Raw genomic sequence first — 17,520 nt, 5'->3', positions numbered from 1 at the left:
TGCTAGTGGGGGACGATGACTCTCTGCATTAGATAATGGATGATGCTTTTGATGCGAATAGAAAATAGAGGGTGGGGTTTATTAGGTTGTCAGACTTGAAGTCCCTGTTTGACACTGTGCAAAGTAACATCATCCTCTTGAATTCTATTCCCTGGAAAGGTGTTTTATATAGTTTATCTGTGGCGTAAATACAGTTTTTTAAAAGAAGTGTTGGGGAGCCCAGAGAGGGAGAGAGAAGGAAATGTACACTCTTCTGTCTGCCAAGAAGCAAATGCAATACTAACTAGAGATGGCAATGGGAACAGAGTAAGTACATTAAACTCTTCCTGGACTTCCTGATGTTATATTAGTGAGGGGCTTTTCTCTCCACTCCACCTCAGTCACTAATGTAATTATCTGGCAAACAGCATATGTGAAACCAAAGACATTAACTTGTCAATAAGCCAGTAAATCATTATAACGAAACCCAAACTAGCAATGCTGTTTTAAAATTGCAGCTTGCTCGCCCATCAGTGTGTAAATTTTAAAGGGACGTGCATTCATCGGATGAGATTGAACCTATCCTTAGCCCATGAAAAAGAAAAGTTTTCATTTTGTTTGATAGCTGCTGTTAGAGCAGTAATGCCTCCCGTTTGCTTAGATTCACTAAGGTGTGAACAGTTTCCCCATAAAGATGCTTAAGAGCCTCATGTGTCTTCCTGAGTTGGCATGATGCGATACCATGGGTCTGGCATAAAAACTAAGGCTGAAGTATAATTACAGGGGTAATAGAAACATTATTTATGATTGTGTCACAATAACCCAACCTCTCCCTGCTTGATTTAAGATGTGCAGCAATCTTTACCTTTAGATGACCTTGCATTTATCTAAGTATATATCATCCCCGCTATTAATTTTAGTACATTGCCAAATCCGTTAATCCTGGATCATGCTCTAACAGTGCCCTGCTGCATCTGTTGAGATTAACTCTTGGACTGAACTCACTTATTTATACAAAATCATGAAAACTTTGTATGGAAGGCAAGGAAGCAGATTTAAAGTGGGTCAGAGCAAGGCATAAGGGGTTGCTTGTGACCCTGGAAGAATGATCTCTTGAGAAGCTGGGAAGAAAAGGTGACTCAGTTACAGAATATAAGTCTTTAGAACTGGTACCAGCAAAATGAATTCAGGAACTTGTCGATACAAGTGCAGCTAAAAATTCTCTCCTTTAAATGGCAGTTAGTAACGTTTGTTGTTAACCTGGCAAGATGGAGATGTCCTGAGCATGTGCCATGTTTTCTCTGGAAAGAAACAGCTGTGTGGAGTGTGTTCTGAGATGTCTAGAAGCAGTGATATAACTATCTTGGTGTTTGCTGTAGAGACTCTGAAAGTAAACAGTGCTGCATTGTTCCTTCCCTAATGTGCGCCCTGAGCTGGAAGCTGCATTGTTTCTGTAACAGGGCATTGTGAAAGCAACTGCGAGAGAAAAATGCACAAATATATTAGTCTGCATTTAAATTCATTTTAAGAAAAGCAATAAAAATAGAAGATATCTGTGAGTGTAATATATCAGCAGTGGAAAAGACATCAGTGTTGCTAACATTTTGAATTCAGCTGAGTGATGTATCCTTTCATAGTACGCACAGTGTTTGAAATTAACCCCGGTGTAGACTAGAAAACGGCTTTGCACCCCTCAAATTTCACTTGAGCCTGCAAGCCATCTCATCTGTATGCCCGAATGCATAGTTTGTTGCAAGCTGAAATATTTATGTTCTGTGGAAAAAGCTTTCAGATTTATAACAAAGTTTAGTGTATTGCACAACACTAATTACTTGGCTCATAGACTTTCTGGTTACATCATTTTTGAAAAATCATAGTTATACTAATCCATGTGTACGTTTCATACAGTTGTGGAGTAGTATACAAACAGGCTTAAAAGAGAAAAGTTAACTAACACATGGCTTCTCACACACAGTAATTGGCAGTATACACAGCTTTAACTATACTATCTTAAATATTTTGCCTTCATATCCTGTTTCTGTTTTTCTTGTCGTACAGGTGGGATTCTTTCCGAGCGAGTGTGTTGAGTTAATTAACGACAAAGTTCCTCAATCTATGACCAACTCTGTGCCAAAACCAGGTATGCGTGTGCGCAGTTATTCAAAACATTTTATGGAAGGTCCTCTCTTCCATGCTTCACTTTTTATCGCTTCTTTTACACTTCTCATGATCTGTGTTTCACTGCATCACCCATATGTTACACTGTGTTGGACGTCTTGCATTCTCTTTGTTTCGTTAGCTAATATCAATGTGCATTTCATGTGTGTTTTGAAATATTTAGACTTCCAAGGTTTTGGGGTCCCTTCCACAACCTCTGAGTCCGCTCCCTTCACCAATCCTGCTTTTGATGCTTTTGTCAGTGTGTAGTACTTTTTTTTTTTTTTTTTTTTTTTTTTTTGGGTATGGAATGTAGGGATGAGCCAAAAACTGTTATGTCCACTTTGATACAATGGGGGTGATAGATACAGTGGGACCTGGGGGTGGAGTAAGATCTTGTCTACACAGGGACACTCAGCAAAACTTGACTTTTAAAGTGGATTAGTTAAACCTCATTAAATCCATGTATGGGCACTCTTATTTAGAATTAAAGTGCCCTTAATTTGGTTTAGCTTAATTCACTTAAATTAAATTAAACAGAATTGAGGCCACTTTCACATTCTGAATAAAATCATCTACACAGCAATTTAATGCGGTTTAACTAATCCACTTTAAATTCACAGTGTTAGTTAATTTGGATTCATTTTCCTGATAGCCCCTATATAGACAAGCCCTTGGATACAATAGGACTCAGATCCTAATCACTCCTGATTCTGGATCTGCAAATCCAAAGCCCAAACCCACCTTTCTCATCCCACTTCTTTTCTGGATAGCCAGGTGTTGTATAAAGTGCAGAACCATTATTGCGGGAATGCATTGATCAAGTAAAAATTAAATGGAGAAAAAGATGTTAGACCTGATTCTGCTCTCAGTTCCACTAGTCTAGTTCAGGGCTAACTCCACTGACTGGTGCTTGTGCATGCACAATCAGACCCCATGTATTTCTGCACATCCTAATGATAATTGTTCTTTGCTCTGTTTTCTTTAAAAATCCTGCTTTAAAAAGTCACCCTAACTGCTGTCTCTGTGTCAAGGGGGAAACATCTTGAAATCACTGATCTGACTGCGTTAAAATGATGCAGCACAGCAGCAAGCAATCCCTCTAGGATAATTGAGTGATAGGGAATGAAGGGTTTCCCCCTTTTCTGGGGAATGCCTGGGAGAACACCCACCTTAATGATGCGTTTTATCTGCCAAGAGTGCCAATCTGACGACACTTTTTAAAAAAATTGTGGTTCCAGGGATTGAGTGAAATTCCTTTTGGCAAATTCTGTTTTAATGCTCAGGGCTTGTGGCTCACCAATAGAGTCATGAACGCTAAGGTATCTATGCAGTGCATCAATCTGCATGCTTTGAATGGCTGAACATTCGAAAAGAATATTTTCCACTGTTGTTCCAGTCCCCCTGCCCTGCCTTCGTCCTCTCCAGGAACGTGGGAATGCACTTGTGTTAGCTTCTCTGTCGCACAGCTCATTAGCAAGTCAAGTCATTGCAGCAGGTGTGTGCTTAGTAAATCCAGTATGCTTTCTCAAAGCTTGAACTTGATCTGTAAGTACTGCAGTCATTCACTTCTCCAGCCGTGTTTTTATCAGTCCGAACATGTAGACAAAGGTAACTTTAGACCCTAATATAAGCTGGGCCGAGGAAGACAATCACAGTCACTAGTGTTTATCATTAAATATGGCTCAGGCAATTAAATTAAATGTCATGAATCACTGTTGAGTAGTTTCTTACTAAGCCTTAATGAGAGAGAACGAAGCAGCATAGATTAATATATCCTATTCGGCTTTAACAGCACACTAGAGAGGTGTGTTTTTTTCACAATCAAAGAAAACATTTGTTTTAGATTCAGTATAAAAAGCGCAAGCTCTATTGCAGTTAGTACATGAAAGGATTATTAGGTCTCAGTGTTAACCTTCCTTAATAGTTGCCCCATAAATACCGTAGGCCCCAAGGATTCAGGATTTACTTAAGGCTACCAAGAAAAAAACCAAAGCCGTATCTTAAGCCTACATTCAACAGAACCTGCACATTAAAAATAGAATCTTGATTTACCATCTGTCCCATTGTAAGCAACCTGGTTTGTGAATGGAGAGAGGTATTTACATTTATAGTAGGCGGCACAGCAGCCTACATAGCTGGAGAATCAAAACATATTTTTAACCATGGTCAGTTTTTTAGGTTCTTCTAAGAAATGACCTAATATAGAAAAGCTGCTTAGATAGGACAGGCCAAACTAGTGCCTAAGTGCCATTGACTTTCAGTGAGACGCAGGCCCAGATTTTTAAAGATATTGAGGCATTGCTGTGCTCAGCGTCGTGACACCTAACTGATTTAGGAGGCTAAGGGCTTGTCTTCACTACCCGCCCGGATCGGCGGGTAGAAATCGATCTCTCGGGGATCGATTTATCGCGTCTTGTCGGGACACGATAATTGATCCCCGAATCGACGCGCATACTCCACCAGCCCAGGTAGGAGTAAGCGCCGTCGACGGGGGAGCCGCGGTGGTCGATTTGCCGCTGTCCTCACAGCGGGGTAAGTCAGATCAGATACGTCGAATTCAGCTACGCTATTCCCGTAGCTGAATTTGCGTATCTGAAATTGATTCCGCCCCCTCTCCCCCCTGTAGTGTAGACGTAGCCTAAGCCTCATTTTCAAAAGGTACCTATTGACAATCGTTGGTATTTTGGCTCCTATGTGTCTAAGTCCCTTTTGAAAATGAGATTTAGGCTTCTAAATCAGTTAGGTGTTGCAATACTGAGTGCAGCAACCCCTAAATACCTTAAAAAATCTGGGCCTTAGGCTCCTAAGTAGCCAAGTCCCTTTTGAAAATTTGATTTAGTCTCCTAAATCACTTAAATGCTTTTGAAAATTTACTCTCTAGCCTTATATCCAGCATCACAAAGAAATATATCAGAGTCCCAGTTCAGTCAGCACTTCTGCACATGCTTAACTGCCTTGTTGAAAAGGGATTGATTTAAGAATGTGCTTAGGTGCTTTGCTAAAGTGGTCCCCAAATTAGCACCTGCTCAGCACCTCCTGGAAATCTCAGCTGAAAAGACAAGGCATGGAGACTGAACTATACATTCAGTTTTAGAAGCGGTCCCTCCACAACATGGTTAAAGTTGTGTTGGTGGGACAGTGTGGAGAAATCTGTATTTCCCCTACCTGTGTTGTGTGTGTTCTGTGAATATAATGCGTGACTCAGGCTTCCAGAGCAGTTTCTGAACACATTAAAATTCACATCAGATATCTTTTTAATTATCTATATTTTAGTGTTACCAGGGAACAGCGAGATGCTTTTCCAACAGGAATTGGTTGGGGCCATTGTCCTTACTTTACCGCAGCAGGGTATTCCAACCAGACTCAACCTAAGGTTTTAGATTTGGACTCAGTAAGGCATATTTAGCAAAATGTGACCTTTATTTCCTTAATCAGAATGTTGCGTGTGAAACATTCAGGATGTTTTGTATCTACAGCATTGAGTTGTTTGCCATGAAGGAATTTACAAACATAGAACTGATTGTGTTGTTTAATTGCTCATAGATTTTGCTGAATTAAGTAATCTAATGAAAAGCAGATGTAAAGCAAAGAATTTCCTGCCCTGCTATTTATTATTATTCATAATGACTGAGATCTTGATTTGCAGAAGTGATGGGAGTAACACTTTAATAGACCCATAAAATACTAGGTTGGGCTTAAATGAAGTACAATTAATGAGTGAGATTCAAATGAAAATGAGATGTAGGAGGCTAAAGAGGAGAGGTCGGACTAGGTACAGGCTGCATTTAGGAATAATGTTTCTTTAATTATAGAGGTGTTTGCTAACACCAGAGATGTGAGCTGAATAACTGTCTAAAGAATAACAGGAAACCTGGATTTAAGTGAAAATTGTATCCATGTTATCCAGTTATCCTGATATTCAAAGGCCTAAGAAAAGAAAAAATGCTTCTTGCCATGAGTTTGCTTTAAGATATATTTGACAGTAAAGCTTGTAATTAAAACTAGCATTTCTGAACATACTGATGGCATCATTTGTGAAATGAAAGCCCAGTGTAACACTTTAAATCCTTTTCAATTCTGCTTTAATACAGAATTCGTAGTTGTGTGTAGCTGTATGTGTAGACCTATATCTTATTAATTCAAAATAAACAGCCCAATTTATGATAGTTAAAGTGGATTCCTATATTGCTTGGAATGAGTTGGCTCTTTATAACCATGATCTTTATCACCTACATCAGGCTTATAAATACCAAGCTTTAATTTCAAGTGTATTTCAGTATTTATTCTGCAAACATAGCGTCTCGAGTCATGATCCAGTGAGACCTCACAAGCTTATCTGGAGAAGGCTCAATCAGTACCTCCATGGGGCAGTACATAGAAAAGCTAGGTGCTTCAGGAATCGGTGAGAGCTATTCTTTGAGTAGATTTTTCCCTTTTGAATTTGCATTGACCAGTGCCCCAGATTATTTCTAGTGAGCCCAATACCACAGAAGTAGAACTGGGGAAATAATGGATTTTTTGGTTCATTGGCAATTCTGAAAAATCAAAAACATTCCTTTATGGGCAAACTAATAATGGAATTTTTTGAAAATTTCAGCTAGCCAAAAGTCGGAAAATATTTCAAGTAGGATTAAACTAGACACAAATTTACTAATAATTTTGGGTCAACTGAAACTTCATTTTTCAGCGACTAAACTATTTGCCAAAATATTTTGCCTAGCTCTGTGCAAGGCACCTTCCTCTTTCAGTTGAGGCCCACAACCGATGACGTGTCTCTGTTTATTAAAAACTTCGTAGTACATAGAGTGTTAGCACTGGCCAAATTCCCATTTGTTTGAGTAACACTAATCCACCTTCTTCAATTCCATTTCATTTGGCAGTGGAATTCTAATCTTCACTTCCTGTCCCAAATGATTATGTAGTGTTGGTGTGCACTGTTTGACAACGAGTATGTCCCACCCCAGAAGTGACTGAACTTGAATGATACTGTAGATGGAAGTAGTTCATGTCTGTATGGTTTTTAAAGAGTTTTGGGACACTTGGAGATGACAGATGAGACACAAATTTTAGATATTATTCTTCCTGGTGAGATGTGAGTCTTCTGAACTTTCAGCCTGCTGCTTAGCTGAGGGAAAACAATCAGTGATTTTCCTCTAAGTGGAATGTTTGGAAGTGCCTTTCGGGTGTCATTTCCTCCTCTCATCCAGTACTGTTCATCTCTGGTAGGTGTTGTCTGGGAACAAGATGTGCATTTGTTCATATCATCTCAGTTTGTCAGTTTTTCATTAGAATGATTTTAGGCATCATCTCTTATGTGTGTCGTCTTTGGTCATTAACCTTTGGATATCAGCTATGGTAGTTAAATGTCATTTGAAAAAGGGTATCATGCTTATCCTCATGCATAAACTCACTGTATGTCTTGCTTGTTAACATCTAACTTGTTACTGTGTGTCTCATCCTGCATCAAGCCTTGCTTACCAAATCTTGTCTCAGAAGTACTTTAGCTTGACAGTTTGTTGGAAGGTGTTTGAACATTGTCACCTCTTAAATGGGGAGAGATTAGTGCCAATATGAAAGCAAAGCATAAACATAAGCAGTTGACTGCATAAAGTTCTGAGCATAATGGAGAAGGGGTGGTTTGGTGTGGAACATCTCCCTCTCACTCATTACTCTTTCAAAGCTCTGAACTCTTTAAAACTCCACCTGGGGCTGTGTCACCACTAACCCAAATAGCAGCCTTGTTTATGACCAAGGAATTCATTTTGTTTAGATTTAATGGGTACATTTACTTATCTACTATCTATATGCACATATATACTAGCAAATCCTCATTAAGGCTTAACACCATATATATAAAATGTATTATAATTATATATAATATATATGTGGTGTTACGCCTTAATGAGGATTAGCTAATATTGTAATGCATGTGTTACAAGTTGTTAACGACAAATAAATATTTTTAACATAATAATGAAGATGAATCAAAACTCCAGATTCAAATAACCCACTGAACTTCAGAGGTGTTTAAAATCCAGGTCTGCGGTATTGGAAATGAATGCGTCATTTTAAATGCAAAGATGTAAAACTGAGTTGCACCACTTGTTTAAGAGATGGTTGCTAACAAAACAAACGCTGAAGAAGTTGAACCTGCATTAAAATAAGATTGTTGTAAACTCTGGAGACAAGGACAAAGTGTTTTGTTTAAGATGTACTGGAATATGCAGGTGAAGGGAGCAAACAGCACAGGTTCAGTAATGCAGGTCCTGTATTCAAGCAGACCAGTTAACATTGGTTTAATGCTCATTGGAAATAGATTCTAGCCGGCAGTTACTCTAGACAATACAAATTGATTGTTAAAACATGTATAATTAAATGTAGAACCATTTTTGTTAATCCTCAACCATGATTTAAAAATAATTAATTATTGAGTTTTTAATGTATAACTTTCCTGTTAAATCTAAATTGAATTGGAATTTCAGTGAGCCAGCTTGAGGCTAAACTTTCAGTGTGCTGCTGGCAAGGACCCAAATGCACTAATGTGCCTGAGGCTGATACATGTAGTTCTCTGTGTAGTAGCCTGAAAATGTTCTCATAATATTGACAAACTTAGAGACCAGTTCTACAAGATGTTGTGTAGTCTCAGCTCCCCTGGAATTTAATAGGTGCTGCAGGTGGTCAACACCTTGCAGGACTAGGGGGACCCTCTTCTACATGTGCATCTTGTTGTTAAATAAATTGATTTTTTTTTTCCCCAAAGCATCTTCCATGTGCATGCCTCAGCTGTTATGGGCACCACCTGTCAGTCAGCCCATCAGGTTGTGTGCTCATAATAAGACTTTAACAGGACATAGTCAACTTGTTTAAGACCCAGATTTAAAGTGATCTAATCTGGTGCGAAATTACTCCTGGATTCTTACTGGCATTTGGTTTTTAAAATTATAAAAACAAACCAGCCCTTGGGGCTGACACATCAAATAGGCTCCTCTCGCTATTCTGCAGTGAGTTAATAGAGTAACCCTGTTGCCAAAGGCCTGCATTTTCCTTCACATCTTTGCGGGCCATAATGCACAGACTGAGAAGTAAGTTAAAGCAGCTTTTTGCTTTAGCGCCATTGGAAATGAAGCAAAATAAAATGTAAAAGGGGACCCAGTCAGGTAGAGAAGTATATTATTTTTGTAAATGTAATATTGCAAACTCCGAAGATGATTTCTTTCCTGGTTGGAATTGTCCATCTTTATAGAGATGATACAGCTCCCATACTTGGCTCTGATTCAACAAAGCACATGAGCAGATGTGTGACCTTAAACACATGCTTACATCCCATTGAAATAATGAGACTAAATCATGTGTTCAAGTGTGTTGCTCAGCAGGGATGGGATAAAAGTTAAAAAATAGGCTCAAGTGCTTTTCTGAATCAGGCCCCATGTTAGGTGCTGAGGCCCTTGAACTCCTGGACTTTAGTGGGGTTTAGGGCACTCAGCACCTCTCGGAAGGTTTCCAGCACCTTGCAGGATTGATTAGGTCCATATTAATGTACATCCATATGTGGGTTTGCGAGGAAATGGCACTGCATGCAGTCTAGCCACGCTTGAATTGAAATTGACCCGTTTTGAATGGGTGCATGTTTTAACCATTTCTTTCTTTCTTTCTTTTTTTTTTTTTTCAATTGTACCTTCCCAGTATCCCCTGCCCACGGAGCCCGTCCAGCGTCTTGGAGCTACTTCCCCCCTTGTACGTTTTCATTTATTCCTCTTTTTTTCTCTTTCTCTCTTCCTTTTTGCATACATGCCAGTCAGTAGCTGCGATGCTTTGAGGGATGTTCAAGGAAGCCAAAGCCAGACTGTATTGCAATGTGGAGACTAAGGGAGGGAATATGATAGAGGAATATAAAATCATGAGTGGTGTGGAGAAAGTGAATAAGGAAAAGTTATTTACTTGTTCCCATAATATAAGAACTAGGGGCCACCAAATGAAATTAATGGGCAGCAGGTTTAAAACAAATAAAAGGAAGTTCTTCACACAGCGCACAGTCAACCTGTTGCCTGAGGAGGTTGTGAAGGCTAGGACTATAACAGAGAACTAGATAGATTCCTGGAGGTTAAGTCCATTAATGGCTATTAGCCAGGATGGGTAAGGAATGATGTCCCTAGCCTCTGTTTGTCAGAGGATGGAGATGGACGGCAGGAGAGAGATCACTTGATCACTACCTGTTAGGTTCACTCCCTCTGGGGTACCTGACATTGGCCACTGTCGGCAGAGAGGACACTGGGCTGGATGGACCTTTGGTCTGACCCAGTACGGCCGTTCTTATGTTCCTTTAAGATCTTTAAACATAAAACAAATGCAGCTGGGAAACCAAGACAATGATAATTCTAACCCTCTTCTGCCAAAGATGCTAGGGTCACTAAATGGCATTAAAACCATGATCAAAGACGAAGAAAACACTTCGTAACCCCCGTGCAAACAAAATGAGGGTGTCAGCTGGAAGAAAGACGGGCTAAAGAGTTGGGAGATGGAAGAAAACTAAATATAGCTCGGACAGCGCATTATATATTTTAAAACAATCTTCAGGAGAAAAATAATTTAGCTGATTTTCTTAAAAGTGGGTAGATAATTTTATTAGTGTACCGGGCACTCCCCAGCCCCAGAATGACTCTGTGAGAGGACTTGGTGGCAGCACTCTTTTGGTGCCTAGTACAGCGGGGCCCTGATTTTGGTTGGGGCCTCTAGACGCTGATGCAACACAAATAATCATCAGTCCAATATCAGTAAAATGATACCCCCTTGTCAGAGATTTAAGTTCTTAAAGATGGAAGCCTGATATGTGTTGAGCCTCCCTTGTACATCCCCCACCGTAAGATGCTTTTTTATTCTTGGGTTTCCATGATTCAAATAATAAACTTTTAAAAATATTGGTTATTTAAAAAGTCCCCATCTCCCTGCCCCACCCTTCCCCAGCAAATTGGTCTAAAGATGGCGCTTTGCACTGCATGGTGGGGAATGGGAATGTGGTTCCTATTTCCAGTATCTTTCTATGTGGATCAGCAGGGATTTGGGGACCATTGCAGAGACATCTGTGGATGGAAGGAAGGGTGTCATTTGACAGCACTCGTTCTGTCTGTTATAAGGAGCTGCTTCGCTGAATGCCCCCAGTGAAGCAGTGGGGGCTTACAGACTTGGCAGAAGGATACTGGCCACTTGTGAGGCTGCAAAGGAGAGTAACAAAGTAGTACATGGTTGTGTCTCTGATAGGGCCATGCAATAGGGGAAGGCTTTCCTTCTTTAAATATTGCCAGCAATGTCAGTAATCATGAAGGAGCTGTTTTCTTTGTCATACCAACTTTCAGCAAAGAGCCCCAGGGTATTGATATCGGGGCAGAGACTCCAAGAATGAGGGTAAAGTTGATTGACATAAGAGGCCATATTATTAACATACAATGTAAATACATTTTGCAGTGAGGATAGTGAGTACTAGTGAGAGCCAAGAGGGGTTTTGGTTTTGAGTTTTTTGGATGTGTGGAAAAAACAGAGAGAGGAAGAATCTTCTTTGTTTCTTCTTGTACAGAAAAACTTTGTGGGAAAGAAGTAAACCTTGATCCCTCCAGAAATGCCATTCTTTCTAGGGTTCAGCAGCAGTTAACCTCAGATGACGTGGTTTTTTTCCCCTTTGTAACATGAAAAAAAGAATGGCTACATCTCTGGTTACTTAATGCAATCTAAAAGGTCAACACTCAGACTCACTCTGCTTTAAAACCATTTTGTTAGAGGGAAGAGTTCAAACACTCAATCAAGTATAATATTTCTGCTCAAAGGTATAAAGCTTATTAGTGGTTTTGCTTGTTTTTCATGTGAAATTAATTTCTTTTGGCAGCCATGTCCCTTTCTGAGTAATACGATTGAAGCAAATAGATTAGAAATTTGGCTGCCACAGTGCATGGAACACCAGTACATCCCATGTGAGACTTCATTGACGTGCTTAAGTGTTCGTCTGTGCTCTACACCGGTGGTTCTTGTTTGTAATATTTCCCTACATCAAAGGGCCCCAGTTACACATCTCCTGTTTCTAGTAATTTAGGAAGACTTTGTGTGTGTTTTATTTTTTAATAGAAGTTTCCCTCCTCCCCCCAGACTTTGCCAGTGTTAGGGGGTGGGTATCTCTCTTCTTTGTTTTTCTGCTCATGTAGCTTTCTTTAGAGTTAGGAGGAGATGCATGCTCATCTAGGAGGAAAGGTTTATAAAGCATGAGCCTAATTTTAAGATTTGCTGAGCTCCCATGGTTCCCGTTGACTTCAGCAGGAGCTGAGCACCTCTGAAAATGAGGCCCTATATCTTTAGGGTCCTGACTACACCTGACACCAGGACTGTGCAAGCTACACCCACGTTTAAACACCACCGGTGCTAGCAAGGTTCTAGCACTGTCATTATCAAACCATGCTGTAAACTCCCTACTGAGCTATCTGCAGCAGTTTTCTCCGGGGTAGGGAGGAGAAGAATCCTTATACACCAGTGTTAGGAACCTGCTGACAACAATCGTATTTCCATGTGGTTGCAGCTACCCCAGTTCTTATCAAAGGATAGGCTTGTGGGTAGTCTGCCTACATCTAGTTTTGCCCTCATAAATGTGTAGAATGTATGATGTGACCTACAGAATCTATGCCTCAGAGCACATCAGATCAGAACCCAGACTTTTGACATGTTCATTCTGTTAATACTCTCTCTGCAAATGAAATTGTTAGTCTCCTAGAGTTTGTTCCATTAGCTTTTTTTAAATTAACCATGTTTATCCTTTCTCTTGCCTTGTCTCTCTCTGCACCCCTTTTCCTCCCAATTGCATGCAGATTTGGAGATGTCTAGTGTAAAGCCAGGTTCTGCATGTGTTACAGAGACTCTGAACCAGTCCCAGCTGAGCTCAGGTAGAGCCATTATGGTCAATTAGCTTCTCAGTGTCCTAACCCAAAGTCTAACACTGTACGTGATAGCAGTAGCTATGTATTAACACCTTAGGTTTGGTTACAGAAGCTAGATATAGTTGAAATAGATTATGTTGACTTTTATTTCTTTCTGAAGTCTGGAAAAGCAAGAGCCTGATCCTGAAAATCTTCTTCATGCAAGTTTTCTCATTGAAGTCAGTGGAACAGTATGCTAGAGTCAGATCAGCAGGATTGGACTCTTTTAACATGGCAGTATTGACGTTATTCATTTGCATCAGGGGTTAGCTCAGAAATCTCCTCATCTGCATAAACTCTGAATCTAAAACACGGTTCCTTTTATGGCGCGTATAAAAATACATGGTACCAAAACCGTCTTGTTCGTGCCCCACAGAGGAGAGCTTGCTCAGATAAGAAAGAGAAGAAATGTGGTTTAAATGCTGTAGTTTTGCAGCAGCTTAAATGGCCCTGATGAGTGCACCGTTATAGTGATAGCTAAGAACTGCTGTGTTGTCGTTGTCATGACTACATTGCAACAGCCTCTCAGGAGAAACAGTAGATAAAATAAAAGCACTCTAAGGGAGCTGAGGGACTATAGTGTGCCATGGATAGATCCAGCGTGCTCTAGCTGTTCATTCGGCAGTTATTGCGAATGACTCACTAACACACATTTTAATTTCTTGTTTTTATGAATGAATATCTGGAGATCTGTTTTTAACATAATTTTATACAAAACTACAGCCGAAGGGGAGGTGTGAGGTAATGGGGTATGTCGCCCTTGTTGGCGTTCTCAGCAGAGAGAGATCGAGGATGGAATGCGTGCACAAAGCAACCATCAGGTCAGCAGAAGTTGTCCCTCCGAGGGAGGGCTGAGACGTTATCAAGGGTCAGTGCACGGGGAAGCTTGCACTTCTCCTGTGCCCATTCTGCTGGTGAACAGAGGATTTCATTCTTCAGAGCTGTCAGCACAGCGTCTTTCCACCAGCACTAAATTCATCTTAAATAGTTTTTAAAAAAAAAAGGGGGGGGGGAATATTACAAGTGGGATTTTCCCAAATTGCCTAAAGGATTTAGGAACACTGGTGTTCTTGGAAATCGTGGTATTTTGTGCTCCTGAATTCCTTGGGTGCACTTAAAAAAAAAAAAAAATCTTTGTAAGCTGAACTTAATAAAGAAATGAAGTGACCAAGAGCCATGAAGTACAGTTATCGGCATCCTGGATCAATGCTGTGTGGTGACAATGGATTAATTTAATATCTTGTGCAATGAGTCAGAACTCAGGGCTGTGGATCACGTGCTGTCACCATATATTTCTTTGAAGCACTTTACTCTACCCCCTTGAATTGGAACTGAAGTGTACTCCTGTCTGCACTATACATTATTCACACGCAGTCCCTGTTTAGTATGCTGATTGTGTTTCCATGGGTGTCATTAATGTTAATGGATATTGCCATTGATGTTACTCTAATAAGTGAGTCACCAATACTTCCAAGTACTCTTCAGATCTTCCTTTTGCCTGCACTGTCCACAATATTAGCATCCTGCTTCTTTCTTTCCCACATATGAGGGCTAATTAATGAGCTTAAAGTTTGTACAGTGCTTTGATGGAAAGTGCTTCAGAAGGGCCAAGTATTATTTTCATTGTCTCTCATAACTGCACGTCTCCCTATTGCCACCTGCTCAGCATTGCCTGTGTGTGCCCCTGCCTCGACGCTACCTACCTCCACTGAAATCCTCCTGGGTACTTTCATCTTCTCACTTCAAAGGTCAGCAGCAAAGGAATTTTTTTTTCATTGGGCTTTTGCCCCCTTTTGCTTCCTTATAATGGATAAAGAAGGACTGGATGTTTTTTTTTTCCTCCCTCCAGTTCTTTTTGTATTCTATTTTGTACCTGAGAAATACCAGCAGAACTAAGGCAAGTCTTCCTTAGTTTTACTGTTTGGGAAGTTTCAGGACGTTTCTTGTGAACTCCAGGCATAATGCTTCCCAAGAGGAGTTCCAATGACTTCCTATCATTAGACGATTGGGATTTCTTGGGGGATAGTAACAGCGTCTTTAAGTGACTGCCCAGGACCATAACAGAGGTGTGGGATATGGTATCTCATTGGAAACACTGACTGCCTTTTTTGCTCTTTAAACTCATGTTCAGGGTTACAAAAATAGCAGTAACATTTTCCTCTCAGACATCATTTAACAGCACCCATGTTTCTCTTTCACTCTATGCCTCTTGTCCAGTTCCATTTCCCCCTTTCATGCTGCAGTAAATAAATAAATAAAAACGTGGGGAGACCAGAGCAGTGTGCTGCCATAATAGGGTGCTGCTATATGCAAGATTCACCTGCTCTGCATTGAATTCTAAACCCTAAAACCTGTAGCAGACCGTGTGAACTTGGAAGGGTGGTTTCCCAGAACTTCAATTTTTAATGTTCTAGGAACAAATATTAATAAACTGTGGACATTAGATGCTCTCATAAATGTTTATTGTAGAAGATCTGAAGTATCCTCTGCAAACTAGTCTGTGTGCTGTAACAATGTATAAGAAGTGTTATAAATTGGGTGTGGGAAACATCCAATGTCTGTTCCTTGAAAACACTATCAAAAGGACATCTTCGCACCCCTCCCTACAAATCTCTAGAAACTGCCTGCCATGAAATTACTCACTGTGCTTTATATGCAATTCAAAGAGCTTCCCGGAGGATTTACAGGAGCGATAAATCCCCTCAGTGCATGTCCTCCATCTATATATCAGCCACAGTCTAGATGGAAATCTCAAGCTCTTTGCAGACATGGAGCCAGTGAAAAGTGCTGTTTTAAAGGACGAGTATCTCAGAGTTTGAGGTGACCTGGTAGGACATTTAATGCAACAAATGAAGTGTGTGTGTTTCGGCAGGAAGCTGGGATCCAGGATGATCTGTCATAATATGTCTATAGCTGCTGTTGATAACCTACCCGCCACCCCAACCACCCAAATCAGCTTCAGAACATAGGAAGTTAAGCAACGTGTGCAATCAAAAGGCCATATTTCCTCATCCTCCTGTGGGATTTTCCACTGGAAGGAGTGCGTCAATGCCAGGAACAGACATCACCATTTCTTCATGGAGTTATGTCCAGTTAGTTCCATCAGGCACTGTGCGGTTTGCCCGTTCACCTTTATGGAATGAGCAGGGTTGGGGGTGGGTGAGGAAAATACAGTTCTGTTACCAGAAAACACAGATACCCAGAGATGAGGGTGACAGGTTATCAGCTGGGCCGGGGAGGGATTCTGCATAGAGACCCCCTATGCACCCATCCCTCTGGCTTCTGGCCTCCCTCTGGCTTCCTGGTGGCACAGTTCTGTTGGAACCCAGAAGGGGGCACTCCTAGCACAGAGGTTGACTCGCTTTCTGCAGGCTTTGCGGGAGAGACATTTAGCCTCCCTCCCGGACCCACCTTTATCCGAAGCCTGCCTGCCCTTCGCCTACAGAGAGACAGCGCCACATGGATGGCTCAGCCCCACCCAAAAAGGGCAGAAGTCTCTGCACACAGTTTCCAGGCAGATGATCTGTCTCAAATTCTTAATATGTGAGTAAAAGTCTTGAACACGAACACCCCCCACACCATCCCCTGCATTAAGATCCTCCCCCCCCTTTTTTTATTATGATACAGTCTTTAATGACGTGATCACATGCTGTTTTTTCCACATGACCCCTGCCAAATTCAGTGCACAGAATGGATGGTGCTCACTTAATGAGCAGTTATTCAATATATTTTTTTCCTCTTGATTGTTCAGTGTGTTACCCCAGGCCTTATTTACTGCATATTACTCAAACCCTCCTCTGAAGACAGAGGGTATGTCTACACTACCCACCGGATTGGCGGGCAGCGATCGATCCAGTGGGGGGTCGATTTATCGCGTCTAGTCTAGACGCGATAAATTGACCCCCGAGCACTCTCCTGTCGACTCCTGTACTCCACCTCCGTGAGAGGCGCAGGCGGAGTCGACGGGGAAGCGGCAGCAGTCGACTCACTGCGGTGAAGACACCACGGTAAGTCGATCTAAGTACGTTGACTTCAGCTATGCTATTCATGTAGCTGAAGTTGCGTAACTTAGATCAGTTCCCCTCTCCCCCTACCAGCAGTGTAGACCAGGCCAGAGTTAATAATTTTGTCACGGGCATGTCCCTGGCATTCATCACAAGCACTAATGAAATTTATTTTCAAAACGCTGCTATATCCTGGCTCCAGGGCTAGCTGCACCTCTGTTCCCTCTTTGGTCTCTCTGAGTGCACCTCCTTCGGTGTTAGGCCTTGGGTCGTATATCTCTCCTGGGGTGAAAGCACATGATTCTTTCACTCTTAGACCAGGCACATGGGCTCGACCATGGTTTTCCAAGCAGATCTTGCTGGGTTTGGCATCTGCAGTTATTCCCTTTGGGGTTCTGTGACCCATGGTGAATACAGTTTTCAGACAG

General features: G+C 41.1%; 1 protein-coding gene across 1 annotated transcript in view; it reads left to right on the top strand.

The window, feature by feature from the left end:
- Positions 1-17,520, top strand: part of ARHGAP32 (Rho GTPase activating protein 32) — a 220,154-nt gene that overhangs the window by 125,843 nt on the left and 76,791 nt on the right. Inside the window, exon 9 of the mRNA XM_024209610.2 lies at positions 2,038-2,119. Within this exon, the coding sequence (XP_024065378.2) occupies positions 2,038-2,119 (82 nt within the window). The remainder of the gene's footprint in view (positions 1-2,037; positions 2,120-17,520) is intronic.

Source organism: Terrapene carolina, unplaced genomic scaffold, assembly GCF_002925995.2.
Source record: "Terrapene carolina triunguis isolate 2854851 unplaced genomic scaffold, T_m_triunguis-2.0 Scaffold374, whole genome shotgun sequence".
Lineage (NCBI taxonomy): Eukaryota > Metazoa > Chordata > Testudines > Emydidae > Terrapene > Terrapene triunguis.
The sequence above is the reverse complement of the archived record's forward strand: the minus strand, read 5'-3'. Positions and strand labels throughout refer to the sequence as shown.